At 43.8% G+C, this 20,613-nt stretch overlaps 1 protein-coding gene across 1 annotated transcript in view; it reads left to right on the top strand.

The window, feature by feature from the left end:
* GABBR2 (gamma-aminobutyric acid type B receptor subunit 2) overlaps positions 1 to 20,613 on the top strand; it is a 1,245,145-nt gene that overhangs the window by 495,280 nt on the left and 729,252 nt on the right. Inside the window, exon 3 of the mRNA XM_019509192.1 lies at positions 16,677 to 16,847. Coding sequence (XP_019364737.1) covers positions 16,677 to 16,847 — 171 coding nt within the window. The remainder of the gene's footprint in view (positions 1 to 16,676; positions 16,848 to 20,613) is intronic.

Here is a 20,613-nt window from a genome sequence, read left to right as displayed (position 1 = left end):
GAAGTCCAGGAAGACTATGTCCACTGCTACCCCTGCATCTAATGATCTGGTGATCTGATCGTAAAAGGCCACCAGGTTGGTCTGACAGGACCTGCCACTGATGAACCCGTGTTGGTTGCCCCTAAGCATGCAGTCCCCTGCTGGCCCCTCCTGGATGTGTGCCAGAATAATTTTCTCGAACAGCTTGCCTAGGATCGAGGTAAGACTAAGTGGCCTATAGTTTCCTGGGCCCTCCTTCCTCCCTTTTTTGAAGATGGGAACCACGTTGGCCCTCTTCCAGTCCTCCGGTACCTCTCCAGAGCACCACGAGTGCTCGTAAAGCCTTGCCAGGGGACTTGCAATGACCTCAGCCAGTTCCTTTTACCACTTTCTGCTTCATCCCCAGCTTGTATAATACTTTCAGGTTAGTTTTTCTCTATTCTCAGTAGCCATTCAGAAAAGGTTAATTGGTAATAAACATTGTCTGGCCTTTATCTATCAGAAACTCATAGTGATTTTAGCATCTCAGTCTGAATCCTGATGGGGTAAATTCTGCCAACTCTGATTCTATGAGTACTTACAAATAAGGCAGAGTTCACACTCCTCCCACCCCCGACTCATCAAAAATCATACTTAGAATAACAAAAATGAAAAATTAAAAAGAGTTTGTTAGGACATTTGCTCCCAGAGGGCACATCTACTTGAGATGCTACGTTGTCATAGCTCATTGCTACGATGACATAGCATCTAACCATGGCACTACCACTACTGCACAGTAGCACTGAAAACAACCTGTGTGCTGCCAGGACTGCACAGTACTAGTGGGTACTGTGCAGTCATTTAGTACTTGCGTTAGTACTTTAGCAAGTACTAAATGACTGTGCAGTACCAACTGTGCAGTTGGGCATGTGTAGACACGCCCAGAAACAACAAAGCATAGGTTTTCTTATACTTGATCAGACTCGTGGTTGGTGTAGTCCAGTATCCTGTTTCTGACAGGCTGTGTCTACAGGTGCTATGAATGCTATAAAGGCTTACTGCACAGTAAAATGCTGTGCAATAATTCTTCCCAGGGAGCACATCTACGCATGTTCCCTGTTGGGAGCAAATCTGCTCCTATCCTGCTCTAGCCCCCTGCAACAGCAAAGGGGAGCTCCAGGTACCCCCAGGGTGCTAGCCCAAAGGCTGGCAGGGAGCTGTGGGCTGGCCTCAATGTGCACGGGGCCAGAAGAGCTCTGTTGACTGCAGTGGCAGCTGTCTCCTGATCCCATGCATATTGGGAGGGGTCTTAATGTGCAAGGGGCCAGGAGACAGCTGCCAGTGCAGAGCTGTCCTGGCCCTGTGAATATGGGGACAATCCCTGTGCCCAGCAGGGCTTCCCCATGCAGCTAGGGGCTGCCTAGGAGCTGTCCTGCTTCTGTCATAGCTCTCAGCCAGCCCCCACCTGGGCAGGGATTTGCCTGGCCAGTCCCCATCTGAGCCAGGACATCCATGAACAGCCTGGGCTGGCTGGAGTTGTCCCAGAAGGGGGACAGCTCCTGGACAGCCACTGGCTGAGCAAGGAATCAGAGAGCTCCCCATCTCATTGCTGCTTGGCTCCCAGCTCCTGGGGAGATCTGGGAGCTGAGGAGCCCCGGGACTGGGTGGAGTTTCCCATCCTTTGGTGTTGGGGCTGACAGTGAGCAAGTTTGCTCCTGGTCAGCATCTGCACATGCACTACTCTGAGTAGTATCTACTAATTTACTACCTATATTTACAGGTAATAGCTAACTGCACAATAAAGTGTCTTGTGTAGAAAGGACCACAGTGGCACATATCAACAGCTTTAAAAGAAGTAGAAGAAGCCCTTCCTTACACAGTTATGAGATAGAAACTTCTCTTATGTGCAGGCTTTCTATTTCTCATCAGTCAAAAGGTAAAGTGATTTTTTAAATTATTTAATGCAATACATTTACATATTTTGAAATTCTGATGTAGCCAGGGTGGGCAGCAGTATGATGATGGCGTCTGAACAGACACTGCTGAGTAGGATAACCATATTATTTTTAAGGAAATCTGGGACACTGGCCCCTTCCCCACCCTCCACCCCCTGCTTCAGGTTGACACAAAGGCAGGCAGCCAGGGGGACGGGGCACATTTGAGCAGGGAGGCAGAGCAGCATGGTGCACCAGGCAGGTGGGTGGGCAGTCACCCTGCTGCTGCCCGTACTGCCTGGCCCGGCTCCTCCTGACCAACAGCTAGAGGCAGGGGCCCAGGCTGAGCTGAGCACTGCTCTTCCTGCCTTGGGCAGGGATCAGCCAGGGCAGAGCTGGGGGAAAGCACTACTGTGAGTATGGGGGGTTCATGTAAGTGTGTGGTGCTCTCCGACCACAGCACCCTGGGCGGTTGCCCACATCACCTACCCCTAGGACTGGCACTGTTCAGCAGATAAGTTCACCTTGCTGAATTCTTATCTCAGTGCTGAAAGAGACTCTTGGATGATGTGGTTAGAAGTGAACCACACATACACACACACGCGCATGAATGCATGGGTGCGCATGAGCGTGTGTGTGGGCAGCCTGTGCTCAATTCAGTACTCTCCCTCTGCCCTGCCCTGCCCTAGGCAAGAGGAGTGATGCCCAGCTCAGCCCACCCCCTGCTTTCAGCTGCTGCTCATGAGCTGGACCAGGCATGTGCACGCGGCAGAAATGTTGCCTGTCTGCCTGGCACACCATGCCACTCCACTTCCATGCCAGATTGCACCCTGTGCCCTACCTGCCTGCCTCTGCTTCTGCCTGCAACAGCTGATTCCAAGACTTTGGTTCAATTTTCACCAATCAGCTGGGATGCCAGGATGGCCTATGAAATCTGGAACTTTCCCAGTGAAACCAGGGCATATGGTTACCCTACTACTGAGGGAACACTAGCCATTTTGGCAGCAAGACATCAACTGGCTGTGGCTGACACAGATAGTTAAAAATATTTTTGCTGAAAAAAAATTCCTTGAAATATATTATTTCATCTAAGCCAAAACATTTTTCAGAGACTTTGGGCCAGATTTTGTTCCACCTATGGGGTGTCTAAATGGACATAGGTGTCTAAGTGCAATTCTATTCTACCCTGTTCAAGTCCCTGAAAATCCATTAATGCATCTACTTTCGCAATGCACCATCATCTGATGCATGAAACTGAATTACAAAAAAGCAATAAAGCACCCACTTTTGCCTTAACTGTGCTTCATAAACTCAGACAGAGTAGAATTGCATTTTTGCAGCTTAGTTCACTTATACATCGAATAGGTAAAATAGAATCTGGCCTCTATCGGTTTTCATTAAGTTTTCATTAGAAAGATTTCTTGGGTCAGAGGGTGAGAGAGAGGCTGAGTGATTACAGTACTCTCCTGCACCATGGGAGACCCAATATAAAGTCCCTGCTCTGCTTAATTTGGGATAAATTTTTTTGCTGTGAATCGCTCATTCTGCAACTCGAAGCTGGGCATCCCACATGCCCTAATCACCAAGCAACATAATGTCCAATCTCTCTCTTTCCTCACGCAATTCTGTTCATGCAAGCAATCACAAGTTTTGTAAATGCATTTGAAAAGAAGTGTTCAATCCTCAACAGTTTCTGACAAATAGAACAATTATCTTCTGGTCAGTTCTAGGCACAAGCAAATATTGCTGAAGAAATGGTGGTTTTTGATAGTTCAGAACTTGTCCAGTAGCAGCACGGACATGACAGGGAGGGAGACGAGTAGGTCAGCCCCACATGCCAACTTAGTAGGGGCGCCAGCCTGGCAGCCCCCAGGGAGTCCATGCTGTGGCAATAACAGCAGCCCCCTACTGCAAGTGCAGCAACAGCTAGGTGCAGAGACACTGTGCAATAAAGTGGTGGGGTGGGAGTGGTGGGGGTGGGGAACCCACTGCACCACAGTGGTATCAGAGTCAGGGATCAGTTATGAGTCTATTCCCCAAGTTACCACTTTACTGCCCAGTTTTGCCCAGGGAGTAAACTGTGCTAGTTACGCCTCTGTTGCCAGGGTCTGAGAATATTGCCAAAGGCATCCGTTTAAGGCCTGAACTGTCCTTCTCCCTGGTTTCATAAATCCTGCTGCAAAGTAGGGAGGTGTTAAACATTTTCAGAGAGCTGGGCTGAAAAATTTTCATAATGAAAAGTGCTAAGGGAGCTAAGTATAGGAGACATTCCCTCTTTCCATTGATTCCTAATGCTTAACTGAACTTGACATAATGAGCTATCTGAACCTCTGAGCTAGAGGATTATGCTGCTTCAAGTTTAAATGGCTATGTACTACTGTAACTCACTTGGTTGTATTTTATGGAGCTCTGGAAGCCTTTTTAGGGCTAGGAGTGGAAACAAAGCACCCTCCTGTGGTGTTTGGTGGCTCTAACAATGGACCCTTTTGCTGGGGGGTTCCTGAGTTGTGCCTTTACTCCTAGCCACCTACAATCTAGTATCTCTTGTACTTTGTGGGCCAACTTCTATTTCATCTATAGGCATCTGAGTGGTGCTTACGCAGCAGTGTAACTGCAACTTTTGACTTACATAGATCTTAGATTCTGTTTTCACCTGTGGCAGAAGAGGATCGCTTGGGTATTTCCTACACATAACTACCCAGTGAGGTGGCAGCAGCAGCCCTCTGATATTTTGGCCAAAAGGTGAATGGTTTGGGTACTTGCTCAGGGACTAGAAGCCCCAGTTTCTAAACATTCCTTCCCCATGAGGGTTGGAACTTGTATGTCTTGTTTTCCAAAGTGCTCTACCTACCAGGTTGTACACTAGGCATTGCCAGGGCATCCTCTTGTCATGCTCTTCAAGTTGACCCACAGGGCAGCCAGAAGGGAAAGATGGGGCGGGGGGAGTACAAACTAGCGGGATTGTGGCTCTGGGAAAGGGGCACTGCCTGGATTGGAAGGACCCCTGGCCTCTCCCCCACTGAGTCAGAAACGATCCCACTACTGTGAATCTAACCAATATTAAGTGCAACCTACTAATCCACCACAACTGGCCCTGATAAACCATAAACCACCATTGTTAATGGTTTAGTTATGTTTGTCACAAGAGGTTCGTTCAGGTGTTGAGGCTTTTTTGTGTAACTGGCATGATAGTCATGGTATCAACTGTGCTAGTGTCTTATGTTTAAAGGCAAAAGTGCCCACCAGATTATTCAGGCTGACTTCCTGTATTAAACATGCCAAGGAAAATCACTCAGCCTACCCTGCAGTGAAGCCAATAACTTGTGTTTGATTAAGGCATGCCTTCCAAAAGCAGCTGGCCTTGAAATGTTTTCTGTTGCTGAACAACCTTTATTCAGACGTTTACAATGTTCCACATCACTTGGGGGCTTTCTCAGGTCGCCCTAAATGAGAATACAAGCGCAGAATTCCTCATTCCCATGAAACTGCAGACTTTTGGCTCTGCCATCCCTAATACAGCTTCTATATTATCTAAATTAGCTTCTGCCCCTTAAAAAACTCAACTCATTCAGTTGCAGGCTGCAGTTTCTTTTAGTACCAAACCTATTTGCTAAAATTGCTTGAATGCAGCATGCAGCTGAGAATTATGCTTATTTGTGATTGGATTTGTACACTCGAATGTCATCAGCATCACACCAAGTGCCATCCAGCTGGGAAGTTCTTTTTATGGAAACACACCGGTGCCAAAAGGCAGTCACTGGAAACAATATTGGCATTAGGATGTAATGCAGGTAGTGAGAGCTAATTAAAACTGGGCATCAGAGTTTAGCGAATTCCAGCTGTAGCATATAATTGAAAAGAAGTGGTAGCTCTTGTCAGGTGGGCAGATGTGTCACAGATGACAGGAAGAGTTAGTCCTCAGTTTGGATAGGAAAATGCAAATTCTTATATTCCTATTTGATTGGGCACCACCACCAGGCACTGTATTCCTGCTCCTGCACCAGCTCCCTTCTCTCAAGCTCTTCTTTGACTGTCACTGATGAAGTAACAGAATGCAGTACAGACATAACAGGGAATTTCACACATTGAGCTCTCGAGCATTTTATTTTATCCCTGAGGTTTGCCAAGTTCCACAGAAACCTCTGAATGCATACTGAAAGCACAATTTAATTTCTAGAACTGTTTCAATAGAATGGGAGCATGTAGAACTGACAGATAAACTATTGGGTTCACTGTGCTGGAAATACAATTCTTGTTTTGTTATCTTTATTAAATCTTAATTTTCTTCCTTCTACTAGGGAGTTGTTTGGACTAGTCAGGAGTACAATATGACAAGTCAAGAAGTTTGTCATTGTATGTCTTGTGACCAGTTTACAAACTGCTGTGTTTACTGTTCATGCAAATGCACGTTTGCTCTGAATCACCCACATAGGAATAGGAAATCCTAATTTGTCATTATACATTATGAAAATTTCGGCGGTTGCAGCCTGACTGTTGCATTTAGTACCTATTGATGGACCTATACTGCATAAATATATATAAGGTCCCTGGCACTCATTCATGTAACAGCATGATGGGATATGTTTCCTAATCCTAATAGTCATGGCTTCTGCCATTCCATATATACATAGCAAAAGACGTATCTCATTTTGTCCCAGCCTTTCTGTGCCCTTGTTTTTTCTTGTTGCCTTTCTCTGTATCTTTTCTAGTTCTACTATATCCTTTAGGAGGTGGTATGTGCAATAGTCAAGGTGTGGGCATACCATGGATTTATACCGTAGCATAATTACATTATCTATCTGTGTCTCTATATTACTGTGTTGTACTTCCATATATTTTGAAGATGTAAATAATATTTTTGTGAAATTATACATTCAACTTCTCAGGCTGGACTTGTTTAAAAAATAACTGTGTAGTATCTGGTACCATATTCCAAATATATTTTTCCATTCATCTGTTCTCTTAGCCTTTTGCCAGAATGATTTAAGTGTTCAGCTGCTCCACAGGGCAGCCAGAAGGGATTACCTTGTGAGTTTTTATGTGGAAGCTTTTTATGTTTTATATTTATATTTTCCCTGGCTACTTATTGGTGTCTTTTGTAATGTCTCAGATTGACAAATGAGTGTATTTACTTTAACAAGGATAAAGTAAAGTTTAAATGGTAATATAACAGCACATCTGATCAAGACAATGTATGCAGAGGAGATGTTATTAGTCTTTGAATAACTAACTAAATCTTAAAGAATTGGTGATCTGTGGCTTTGATCTTTATGAAAAAAACGGAATAAGTTGGTCACAGTATACAACTTCTGATACAGTCTCATTGTTAAGCACTGAACCAGGCCCAGAGCTCTGGGATGTGACTGATAAGCTCTGCTCCTGTCTTGGCTTTACTCAAGTCTCCCCGCTCAGCTGAAGCAGGCATGATATGCTACAGAAAGACAGAAAGAGAAGATGAGTTAAGGTTTTCAGAAGGACTAAGCCAGATAAATTCTTAACCTAAAGAGGAAACAAAAGGGAAAAAAACACAAAACTGCCAACCCAGTCATCTGCGGGGAAAACCGTAGTTTATAGGGAAATGCCATCTGCATGCACCTGTCTCCCATTCTCCTACCTTCCAAAGAAGTGCAGCCAAACACAGCTACTCCGCACGTTGAAGGAAAGCTTGATCCCCCAGAAAGTAGAGTCAACATGTTCTGCCAAAGACTGCCTGATTCATCTGAATTTTTAGACAAAAACCCAAAGGGTTTTCACCTTAAATGTCTATCCTTCAGCAGTGTCCATCACTTCTAGAGGTATCCCCGTGCATATCCATCCCAGCTGTCATCTCAACCTGTCACATTTCTCCTATGGCTTCCCTTATTGTGATCACTTTTGTTTTTTGGTTTCTCTCAGGGGGCTAGATTTTGTGGGTGTGTCTACACATGCATATTTACTGCACAGTAATTTAGGTTACTGCACAGTAACTAAAAATTACTGTGCAGCACAGGGGAACGTCTATACATGCATGCCCATACTGTGCAGTAACTATAGTGATTTATGCTGACTTGGGCATAAATTTGATACCTGCATCATGCAGTTATAAAATTTACACCCGATTAGTTAATGCACAGTAATGCACATATAGATGCCTTAATGCGCAGTAACACTGTGTGTGTGGACTGACCTGGGATTAGCTTTAGTCCCAAATCAGTCCACAAACAGTGTTACTGTGCTTTAATGGCTGCACGTGTAGACACCATCCTAAAAACCACTAAAGTAAATGGACTTGTAGATGCACCCTATTTTTCCTTAGAATACAACCATATAGGAACTCTACTGACTTTGTTGAAATAATATTGGACCACATATTATTATGGAAGGAGAAGCAAGGTTAGGCCTACTCATTTCAGATGATTTTCAAACCTTTTACCTTTTTTCTTTTTCTAAAGAGTAAATCCCCTTTTTACATTATTACCTGTAACCCATCTTCTAGATGTTGGAACTTTCTATATCACCCACATTAAATGCCAAAGGATCCATGACAGTCCCTTCTGCATCCTCTCTCATTTTCCCCCAACTTTTCCATTCAAGAATAAGAGCCCATATTCCATGAATGTCATGTATTCTCCCCATTTGAACTTTCTAGCTTGCCATGCAAGTGGTTTGCTGAGTGACTTGTGTTAGAATTGCTCTGTACTACTACCCCCTTTATTACTTCCAATTGCTCTTTTAAACCATACCCAGAGGTTCTGAATACATCTTGCTAAAGATGGCCTGAAATGCTTCTTGAATTTCTCTAACAGTATTCAAGGTAGGATATATGTTAAGCTCCTCTCATGGCTTTTTTAAAAGCTTTTCTTCTGTCTTTCATTCCTCCTTGAAGTCTGCCTTTTAGGCACCCTCTGTAGCAGCTCGTGTAAATTCATTTTCTGTGAAGCAGTGACATCACAGCCCCGGCAGACATATTTATCAGTGAGTTATAATCTGAGTCTCTCCTTGTTTGTGCTAGGAGGCAACTACGTAGCACCTGTCAGAAAAAAATGTAGCAGCATATAAATATGTATGGGTAAACATAATGTGATAAATGCAATCTTCTTGGTTTCACACATAGTAGCAATGTGCCACTCTTCCAGATTATAACATGGACTGGTCAAGGGAAAACGTACAAAGTGGGTCACAGCCCTTGCTTTTCTATTAAAAACCATAAGAAGATTGTTTGACAAAATAAAGAAATGTAACTTTATAAAATGGAGACAAACTTAGAAATGCCTGCCACACAGCCCATAAAAAGATCTCTACATAACTTGTGTATGAATCACAGAAAAATAGGGCTGGAAGGGACTTCAGGGGACCATCTACTGTAACCCCCTGCTCAAGGCAGCATTATTCCTATCTAAACCATCCCAGGAAAGTTTTTATCTAATCTCTTCATAAAGACTTCCAATGATGGAGATTCCACAATTTCTCTACACAATATGTTCCAATGCTTAACTACCCTCATAACTCAAAAGTTCTTCCTAATATCCAACCAAAGTGTCCCCAGTTGCAATTTAAACCCATTACTTCTTGTCTTGTCCCCCTTGGACACAGAGAATAAATGATTTCCATCCTATTCATAACAACCCTTTATTTGTATTTGAAGACTGCTATCAAGTCTCCTCCTTAGTCTTCTCTTCTCCAGGATAAATGATTCCAATTCTTGCAAACTGTCTAACATGTTTCCTAGACCTCTTAGCACTTCAGTTCCTCTCTGCCAGACTCCTTCCACTTTGTGCATATCTTTTTGAAGTGTGGTGCCTAAAAATGGACATAGTTTTCTACATGAGGGTCTTCAGTACTGAACTGAGCGAAAGAATCACTTCCCATGACTTGTATGTGATACTCCTGTTAATACATCCAAATACACTATTAGAATTTTTACAGAAATAGCACATTTTTTACTCGTATTCAGTTAGTGGTCCACTGTAACCCTTAGGGCTTTTTTTCTGTAGTACTGCACCTTAGCCGGTCATTCCTTTTTATTTTTTGTATATATGATTGTTCCATTCTAAATTCAGCACTTTGCACTTTTCTTATTGAATTTAAAATTTTAAATTATTGAATTAATTTCGGACTATAACTCCAGCTTATTAAGGTCATTTTGAATTGAAATCCTTCCATAAAATGTCAGCTTTCCTACCCTCCACTATTTCATGTCATCTGCAAAGTGTATCTTGCTAAGTGTATACTTGATTCTGTTCTCCAAATCATTAATATTAAACAGTATTAGACCCAGGACAGAGCCCTGAGGAACCTCACTTGATACGGCTTCTCAAAATAGAAATCAAATCATAAATCACAACTCTTTAAGCTTGATTATGCAACCAACTATCCACCTATTTGCCAAAACTCAGGAAACAACCTACCGCCCAAAATAATTGCCCGCCCCTGCTCTAACCTGTACTTTTCCTATTCTAGGGTGAATATTTCCTACCCTATCCTCACACACTGTTCTCAGTTTTGCCTTGGCCTTCCTAATTTTTCCCTACATGTCCATTTTTCCACTTTTTTTAAGATTCCTTTTTAAGTTTCAAGTAATCAAAAAGTTCCTGTTAAGCTAAGCTGGTCTCTTTCTGTACTTCCCATCCTTTCTTTACATCAGGATAGCAGCTCACATGCCCTTAATATTACTTTTTTAAAGTACAGAAGCATTCCAGGACTACATTTTCATTTAGACATGCCTCCCATGGGATATACATAGTGTTCATCTTTAAACAAAGGGAACAAGGGGACTCAGAGAATCCCAGCCAAGTCAGATTTTCTTCAATGCCCAGAAAGATCCTGAAGCATAAAATCAATTACTCCTTTTGTGGTCATGTGTAGGATAACATGGTGATAGATAACAGTTAACACTGATTTATCAAAAGCAAATCAAGCTTAACTAAGCTGATTTCTTTCTGTGCGAGAATGGTGAGCATTGCAGATGCAGGGAAGAGCAGTGGATATGATGATATACTTTGACCTTTGCAAAGCTTTTGACATTGTCTCCCATAACATTCTCAGAAGCAAGCTAAGGAAATATGATCTACATCAAGGATGGACAATTATTTCAGCTGAAGGGCTTCTTAATGAGTTTTGGTGAGCTGTCAAGGTCTGCGACGGTAGCCCCACCCCTTGATAGGTGCCCTACCACTGGTTGCCATCTTGGAGCCAGAAGTCCCATCCCTAATCCCTGACCTTTGCCACTGGAAGTCCTTACCCTTGCCCTGGACGTACTCCTTTTGGGGTGGGTTGCCATCTTGAAACCTGAAAAAAAATCACGTTCTAAAAAAATCAAACATCTACTATAACTTATTTTAATTTTATTTAAAAAAAGGTTTTTCTTGTGATATATGTGCATTTGCTGAGTGTATCTAGAAGTGATTGCATAATAGCTCAAAATAGTCTTACTCTTGTATACAGGCATACCTTGTTTTATTGCACTTCGCTTTATTGCGCTTCTCAGATATTGCGTTTTTTACAAATTGAGGCAAGACCCTCCACCAGCAAAAAAATTATGACTTGCTGAAGGCTCAGATGATGGTTAGCATTTTTTAGCAATAAAGTATTTTTAATTAAGGTATGTACATTGTTTTTTTAGACATAATGCTATTGCACACTTAATAGACTACAGTATAGTGTAAACATTACTTTTATGTGCACTGGGAAACCAAAAAATTTGTGTGACTCACTTTATTGCAATATTCGCTTTATTGAGGTGGTCTGGAACTGAACCCGCAATATCTCTGAGGTATGCGTGTATTGTATTGGGGGTAAAGGGGTATATGTGGGGAGTGTGGTTATGGAGTGGGTGTGTGTGCATGGTGGGGTGTGTGGGGTTTGTGGGTGATGTGGGTGGGGGTGTGTGGAGGGGTGTGGGGTATGTAGTTGGGGTGTGTGGGTTGGGAGGTGGGGGCAGGGGAGTGTATGTGGGGACTGTGGAAAGGTGTGGGTGCATATGAAATTGCCTGGCAGGCCAGATCCAGCCCATAGGCCTAATTTTGCCTGCCCCTGGTCTAGATGAAACTTCTGTAAGGTGGGTGGATAACTGGTTGGATCATAATGCACAAAGCATCCAGTTTGACAATAAGCCTGTCATGATGGTGGAGACATCAAGTCAGATTCCTCAGGAGTCCATTCTATATTCAATACTAGATCATTTCAGGTAGATACAGCTGACCACTTTCTTCAGGTATATGGGATTTGGTATCTACCGCAGTTCCATCCCCAGCCCCTGAACTCCAGGTATATGGGATTTGACATATGCCTGAGCTCCACCCCGACTTTTGTTTCCCCCCTGAGTAAAGTCTCAACAACTTCTATTTCTGGAGGAACAACTATATTTTTAAATCCAAATTTAGTTTATCTTTGAAATCACTTGAACAGCAAGTATTTTTCCAGTCTCCACGCTCTATACAGCACAGCTGTCAGGTGCCAAAAGTACCCCCTGTTCACGCTGGATGTGTTTATTCAGAGTTTCTCTCATTTTTAGTCTTGTCTAGAGGTCTTTCTTTCCAGCAGTAGCCCTTTTTTGAGCATTATCTTAAATATGTTCAACTTTACTGGGCAAATGAGAAGTTGGACAGTTACTCTTTCAGGCTTTCACTCTGTCTTTGCTCTCTAAATTAGTTCTTTGCAAACTCACTGCAGATTATTAAATTTTGGGAAATTAGAAACGAAGGAAAAATCAAGGCTATGGTATCATGAAGTGTATTTTATTTGAAAATTCTGACAAGCAAAGCTTTCCTTTTATTTAGAATGTTTTGTTGTATGCTGCTAAATGTGCATTGCTAGAGGGCCTAAAAAATTACCTCAGCTATTAGCCAAGGAGGAACTAGAAATTTTTCTTCATGAGTGGTAGAGTCTAAACCAGGGATGGAGAGAATATGGCCTGCAGGCCAGATCTAACTCACCCGGCCATTCTATCCAGCCCATAGGGCCCCTAAAAATTTTAGTAACTTAATATTTATTTGCTTCTGGCTGCCTGTCCAAGATGACAGGAGCCAGGGGCAGTAGGACCCAGGGGGAGCCAGCAGTATGACGCCGCAACTCAGCCCCACACCACTCCCAGCCTTCCTGCCCCTGAACTGTTCCAGCACCATGTGGCTGCCAGCTGCATCGCTGAGCCATGGGAGCACAGGGCTATGCCAGTACCCCAGGATGTGTGTGTGTTTAGGGAGGGATAGAGTATGTATGTGTGAAAGACAGAGAGTGTGTGTGTGTGTGTGTGTGTGTGTGTGTGAGAGAGAGAGAGAGAGAGAGAGTGTGTGTATGTAGGGAGGGGCAGAGTGTGTGTTTGTATTTGTAGGGTGAGTCCCACTTGCACACCGCACCATACACATGTGCCCATATACCCCCTCGCATTGCCATATGTGCAGATCCCCACACCCCCTCACACAACCCAGCCACCCACATAGCCACACACACATTCACGTGCTCCCTCACCCCACATTCACACCCCGCAGACCCCACGCCCCATGGCCCTCACAATATACAAGAGTGAGACTTCATTTTAAGCTATTATATACAATCACCTCTATGCACACTACACAAACACATGTAAACCATGACAAAAATATTTTTTGAAATCAATTAACGAATGTTGTAGACGTTCACTTTTTAGAATATAATTTGGTATTTTTCTGGTTCCAAAATGGGAAAACCCCTTGCTGAAAGGAATATTTCAAGGGGCAAGGGTAGGGACTTCTGGTGACAAAGTTCAGGGGTTGGGGAACAGGACTTCCAATCACAAGATGGCAACCAGGGGGCGGGGCACCTGTCAAGGGGTGGAGCTACCCATGCAGCCCTCTACAGCTTGCCAAAACTCAGTAAATGGCAGTCCACTTGAAATAATTGCCTGCCCCTGAAACCATCCATTTCTGTAAGCCCATCCATTTTTAGTTGAAAAAATGACTTCCCAATTATAAACCAAATTTAAACCAGCGCAGCATAATGTCATTGAGTCTAGAGTCAGGAAACAGTTCCTCTCTCTCCCAAGCTTTTTCCAGTAGGCATCTGTCTGTCCTGCAAGACACCAGAATATACGAAGTGAGACAGCTGGCTGAACATAATCCTTGCTTTAAAATAAAGTGAAGCTGGAGTGACCTCTCCATGGCGCAAAAGCCTGGGCAGTGTATGTGAAGACACTGAGCTGCCAACACACCAGTGTTCCCCTCTTGGCCTTGCTGGTTTAATCCAAAGGAAAGACAGGTGCCAGTCCATCTGCAACCAACTTGGCTGCAGGAGCTGCCAAAGCAAAGGAGATCACCCATTTGTCCATCTGTCAGGGCTTCACTCCTGGATTGCCTGCTGACCAGGGTTAAAGAGGCAGCAGTTCCCCTCTCTCCCTAGTTATTTCCAAGATTTTCAAAACGCCAGTCTTCAGAACTAGTGCTTTAGATTAGAGCCATCTCTCCCTTGAATTCATTAATTCATTATAATGTTTGATGCACAAATTTAAAGGATTCCTAGTCAAAAAAGTCAATTATACTTACTGGAAGTAATAGCACATTTGGATATATTCATATACTGCTCTGTAACTCTTCCATTGAGTTTGAAACAGCAGTTTTATTATGATCACATTAGATCACTTCTGTCACATGTTTCAGCATCAATCAAAATTCCTTCTGGAAAAAAAATAGTGAATTTTGCACATATTCTTCTAGAAGTAAATCACTTAGCCATATGTTCCCTGCTGTCATATGGAATGGAAAGATCAAATTTGTAATGCATTGTTACTAAAAGACTGTATTTAGATGGCAACAGCCTGAAAAGCATGTTTCTGGTAGCATTAATAATCATCAGTATCCCATGGATGTCATAAATGAGAGCATTTTCAAAGTAGGTGGGAAAGCCTGGAGCAAACTCAGGTGATACATATGCTAACCTTTAACCACTGCATATGGTCAGTCTCAAGTCATTCACAAAACTATGCTTCCTTTGAGCAGGAACACTTTGTGCACATCAGACAATTCAGCAGTGTTTCTGACTTTTTTTGTGTGTGTCCCCTCTTTCTCCTCCCCATATTAGTAAACCTTATATTTTCATAACCCATGTGCCCCCACATGCTAGTTCTGCTCCTGTCAAATCTGCAGAGGTTGTAACTTCCCTCATAGTCAAGTTGAACACAAGGGCTGGGTCCACACGAGCATGGACGTTTGGTGCCTTGGGGACAACTAGCAGCAGGACACCTTGTGCTGCTGCTAGTTGTCCCTGGGGAACACCTGTGCTGCATGCCCTCTGGCACATGGCAGGTTACCTCAGGTGGGGTAGGGGAGGCTGGGCCAGCATTGGGCCCCAGCAGTCTTACCTGGGGTTCTGGGGGCCTCCTAGGACTGCACCCGATCCTGCTGCTCAGAGCCTGGCCAAGAGCTGCTGTTCCAGCTGGTCAGGCTCTGGTTTTGAGCAGCATGTGCTGCCCCTGAACACACTGCTCTACTTTTTTTTTGTGCATGATTTTTTGACCCTGGGATAGCCAGGGGTAAACCTCCTCCATCCCATACTGTTCCCTTGCAGTGCAGAGGACAGGTGAATATGTGGTATGTAGTGCCACAGACATGTCTACAGCATCACATACTGCATGGCTGCGCTCATCTGGATGCAGCCAAGGAGGCTGCTTAATAATACCAGGGTCCAGCAAGGGTCTCCCATTGCAAATGAAAGGCAAAACATCCCTCAGGTGTTGGAAGGAATAGAAAAGAGCTGCAAGGAATGGTGGCGGGGGAGAGGGGAGAAGGAAAGAGTAAGCTGGAGATCTGATTTGAACAGAAGGAGACAAATTAAAAGTGTGTATATGTATGAGACAGAGAGAAAGTTAGGTCACTAAGGAGACATGGAGGAGTAATGAGGATCTTGGGAAATGGTGATACCACCATTAGAAAGGTGTTAAACATGCCCAGAGCCACTGTCATGGATATACCCAGGATTGAGAGCATGCCCCAGTGCTTAGGTGACACGGGTGGGGTGGGGTGGGGGGTACAGGGGGGCACATGCCCCCCCTGAAATTGGACCTCACTGGCTGGGGACTGGCTGGCGGCACTTCTGGTTGCCGCCGACACTTCTGGGGTCAGCAATCAGTCTCTGAGGGACACCATGCCCCCCGCCGGCAATTGGCCACTGGTGTCCCTGCCAGACTCAGGAGGCACCAGTCACCCAGGCTCCAGTGGCTATGTGACATTTGACATTTGGACATGTGGAACAGAGCTGAGTATGTGGAGTAAGCTGTTGTGGTGGCACTCCCCAACAGGGTCTGGAGTGGAACAAAACACCTTTGCGCACACACTTGGCTGCCGTGGTAATTGCCTTTTTGTCTCTGGGTATCTCAGTCCAAGCTGAGGAACTTTCACTTGCACTGATGAGACCTGTGAGAGTGTTGTCATCCTTTTTTATGGGGACAGTGCAGAGGGATCTTCAGAAGGAATCTGTCACAGAAATTTTTCTCCCCAAAAGGCTCTTAACTTTGGCTTTCAGTGTGTGGTGTGGCAATTTGATGGAGATTTTGTAGTGCAACCCATAATCTTTAATGAATCGCTGAGTTAAGTCAATAGCAGGTGGACTAGAAAGTTGTGATATTCAAATTATTTCAAAACAATTAAACTGTTATGAAATCTTTTTTTTCTGAAAAAAATTAATTACTTTGGCAGGATTCCAAGCAGGTAAGATGACAGAAATTGTTCAACTGACCCTAATTCAATGCCTTGTGCCCTTTGCTCATTGGACTAAGCCAAGAAGGATCCTACTGGAACTCACAATATTCACCAAGATTTTCTTTTCTTTGTTTTCCAGCTTTCATTTGCTGCAACCACCCCAGAATTAGCTGACAAGAAAAAATATCCTTATTTCTTCCGGACAGTGCCATCCGATAATGCAGTGAATCCTGCAATTTTGAAGTTTCTCAAATATTATCGGTGGAAGAGGGTAGGAACTCTAACTCAGGATGTACAAAGATTCTCAGAGGTAAGGTCTGCTTAACATGCATTATGAGCAAATAGATGGTAATGTCTAATGCACAAGGTGCTTCTTCCATCATTAAAAGCAAATAAGGGAGAAGACATATTTGAATTGTTTGAATCTGGTTGGTTTTCATTGCCAGATGGCATTTACTGTACTTGGTGTTTGTCGCTCTTTCAGATTTTGATACCCGTATTCCTGAGCTGATGTGTAGCCTGCCAGTGCAGATGCACCGCTATGTAGGTGTGTGCAGTGAGGCTTAGCTGGCACAATGTATTGTAGTGTATGCAGCTGCAGTGCACCTAAAAAGGGGGTTTGCACACTGTATTTACACTAGTTTAAAAATCCCTACTGTAGACAGGGCTTGGTAACCTTAATGCTGTCTTAGTGGCTGTTATCTCTTTCAAGATTTTAGGGCATCTTCAATGCAAAAAAGGGGTGTCTTGTACATCTAGATACCTGTCTCAGTATAAGAAATCAAGAGGCGGTAAGGCGTGAGTACTTTTTCAGCTCAGTGTCACGTCAATGAAAATCCTATACTATGCACCTGGGTTTTACCTCAGCTCTAATAAGCTAAATTCCACCTGTGCCTCTGCTAGTTTTTTTTACATCCAGAAAGGTGTCATAAAGTACACTAAATACCATTTTGCAATGGAGATGAAGTCTTAGAGTTTCAACCACATCTTATTTTACATCCTTAGAGTTGTAAAAGTATTGATTTTGAAGGAAACTCATCATTGTTTGGTCACTGATTCAGTTAAAAGGTAAATCAAATCCAAATCTAAGCTTGTTCCTGCTTTTATACCTCGAAGCTCATCTAAGTGTCAGTTAGGACACTGAGGCCAAATATGTTTTTCTGCTACGTGTATGCTTGAAAAGCTTTCCTGGATGGAAATAGTGAGGTAGAAATGGCTGTCCCCCATCAAAACAAGAGGGAGAAATATTTGCAGGTGCCTCAGTTTCTCTGTATTTTGTTATGAAGGGCTACTCTAGTGGCAGAATACAGGAGTCTAGGAAGTATGGGCCAAGGCCCAGATCCCCTTTTTCCCCCTCAAAGACAACTTAGACTTATAGCTGCCACTCGTCCCAAACTTGTGTGCCTCCCTCAGTACGGTGATCCTATTTCACTTCTAAGATGTCTGTCACTGGACAGGCTAACATACTTCCAGAGAAGAAGAGATGGCATTCACTGTACATGCCTTTTGCCAAATAGGCTAGTGGGCAAGACACTGGCCCAGGAAATGCGAGGCCTTGGATTCAGGCTGGCCTAACCTATCTTCCAGGACAGTGGCCTAACAACCAGCCCACAGGCTAGTTTGGATTTAGGGGTAGCACTATTTACCTCTGTGTACAGTGCCAATGTAGGGCCCAGTCTGGACAGAGGCAGTGCAGGGCACAGTCCAGGCATGTGGGACCAGGTGGAGGCAGCATAGGGACTGATCTGGGCATGCAGAGCCTGAGCAGAGGCAGTATGAGGCATGGCCAACATGCATTGGGCCTGATCTAGCCTGCAGACCAGCCCCATGCCAATAATCTGGCCTGCAGGGCCAAAAGGTTTAGCACCATGGCCTTGTCCAGACGAGTGTGGCCGTGCAGTATGTGGGGCCGCAAGCATGTCTGTGGCACCACATACCGCACATTCAGATGTTCTCCATGCTGCAAGGGAGCACTGCCTCTGTGTGTGGTGCTCCACGTTTTTTTTTCCCTCCATTTTTTTAACCCCTGAATATCTAGGGGTCAAAAAAACCTGTGGAAAAAAAAGCACAGCAGCACCAACACAGGCAGCACGTGATACTCAAAAGCCAAACTGAGAATCGCCGCTGCTGCAACTTCAGGAGGCTCCCAGTACCTCAGGTAAGGCTACTGAGGCCAGCCCAGTGCTGGTCCCAGCCTCCCATACCCCACCTGGGGTAACTTGCCATGTGCCAAAGTGCACAGGGCAGGAGTGTTCCCCAGGGAGAAGTAGCAGTGGTGCAACGTGTGCTGCTGCTGCTTGTCCCCAGGGAACCAAACATCCACGCTCTTGTGGACACAGCCCATTGGTCTAACATGTAAATATATCCTTACTACTTTTCTAGTAAATGTGCCTCAGACATATCCCTCACATCAGATAAGGTACTTGCTATTAAACGGCCTTTTATCATGTTTGATTGTGCAGCATGAATTAGATGTGTTTGCTACTTCTGCTGCTCTGTAACTTTAAAAGTTTATGGTCCACATTTATGACCACCACTTAGCACCCACTTTGGCTCTCAGTATCAACAGTCCTCGATTGAAAGGTTCTGTCATATATCCGTGAGTTAATACATGGTTTAAAGGCAATGTTGAGTATCTTCACAAAAACTTAAGGGAAACATAGGCATGGAACCTCACTCCCATACTCCCAAATAAATTCAAGGAGTATTGCTATATGATCCCTTACAAGTCCTGCACATCCATTTTGATATTCTCATTCCCATTCAGTGTCTCTTGCAGTTCTGTTTCCCTCCAACATAAAGAGGGAGGCTGGAAACTAAAGCCCCCTCCCTTCTAGGGAACTAGCCCATCTCACTAACTACCTATCTTCTAGCTTGCATTTTTCCTGTTGGCTCCAGCCATCTCCCTCTCCAGGCTGTCCGATGGGCTACCTTCAAGAAGACAGCTGGAGAGGGTAATGCCTGGACCATGAGCATTTTGCTGGGAAGCAGGAATGCAGTTTCAAATTGCCTCTGTTTGAAGTGGCAACTAGTAGCTGGGTCTTCTATTAACTGCACATGTACCTGAAGCACAAGATTATTTGTCTGAAAGGTGACAGGGCCTGTCTCCTCTCTCACATCATGACTTACCTGGTCTTACATGCATGCCTGGATGATTTTCTTTCATCTTGGCATCTATGGAGCCTGCTCAGCATGTGCAGTATGGAATCATGGAGCAAGAATAACTATGTTGAATCCCAAATTGTGCATAAGTGCCCAAAACTGCAGTTATGTGACTATGTGCCATGTAGGTGTATGAAGGGAAAATAGGAGCCATCATATATGCTTAGCCAAAGGAAAGCAGGCCTTTTTCATGAATTGCCCTGAAACATCCTTCTGTGGCCCATGGCTCTAGATTGGTAATAAGAACTTCAGCTAGCTCTGGACTCCTGGGGATAAAATCAAAATAATCAGATTAATTAATTCTGCTACCAAACTAGAGTAAAGTTTTAACTACTGGGCTGCCTTACCCTGCATTTTTTGAGTCACTACCCAGTTTTTCACCCTGAGGGAGAAGTCTGCTTTGGAAATTATTAGTCTGTGACAGAGTTATAATTGAGGTCACAAAATTTTTTCAATTATATCAGCTGCTAACAAGTGTTCACTGTAGGCTAGATTATGCCTGATAAAATAAAGGATACTGGGAAATAAAGCTGGCCATGTTCTGGCTCCAGCAACCAGGCTTCTTCACCTTGGTCCTCCAGCTTGCTGGAGATTATGGAAGATTTGTTAATTCTAATTTTTCTGATGTCCATCTACAATAATTAGAACATGGCTTTGATACAAGCTACTATATAGTAACATATACTGACTATGTATACTCTGCCTGCACAAATCAGCTCCTCCAGTACATTAATAATGTTTGCATCTCTTTCCTGTCTTCTCTTACCTATCTCACACCTTTCAGGTTTCAGGGTGCCTAGAGCTGAAATATTTCTTTTAGGTGCGATTGCCAGTCACACTATAAAGAGAGAGACTGCAATTTCTTTGTTATGATGCCTCTTTTTATGCTACTTGAAATCAGCTGTTTTTGTGGC

Source organism: Gavialis gangeticus, unplaced genomic scaffold, assembly GCF_001723915.1.
Source record: "Gavialis gangeticus isolate Ggan-Ray unplaced genomic scaffold, GavGan_comp1, whole genome shotgun sequence".
NCBI classification, from domain to species: Eukaryota; Metazoa; Chordata; order Crocodylia; family Gavialidae; genus Gavialis; species Gavialis gangeticus.
This window is presented reverse-complemented; position numbering and strand designations above follow the sequence as displayed.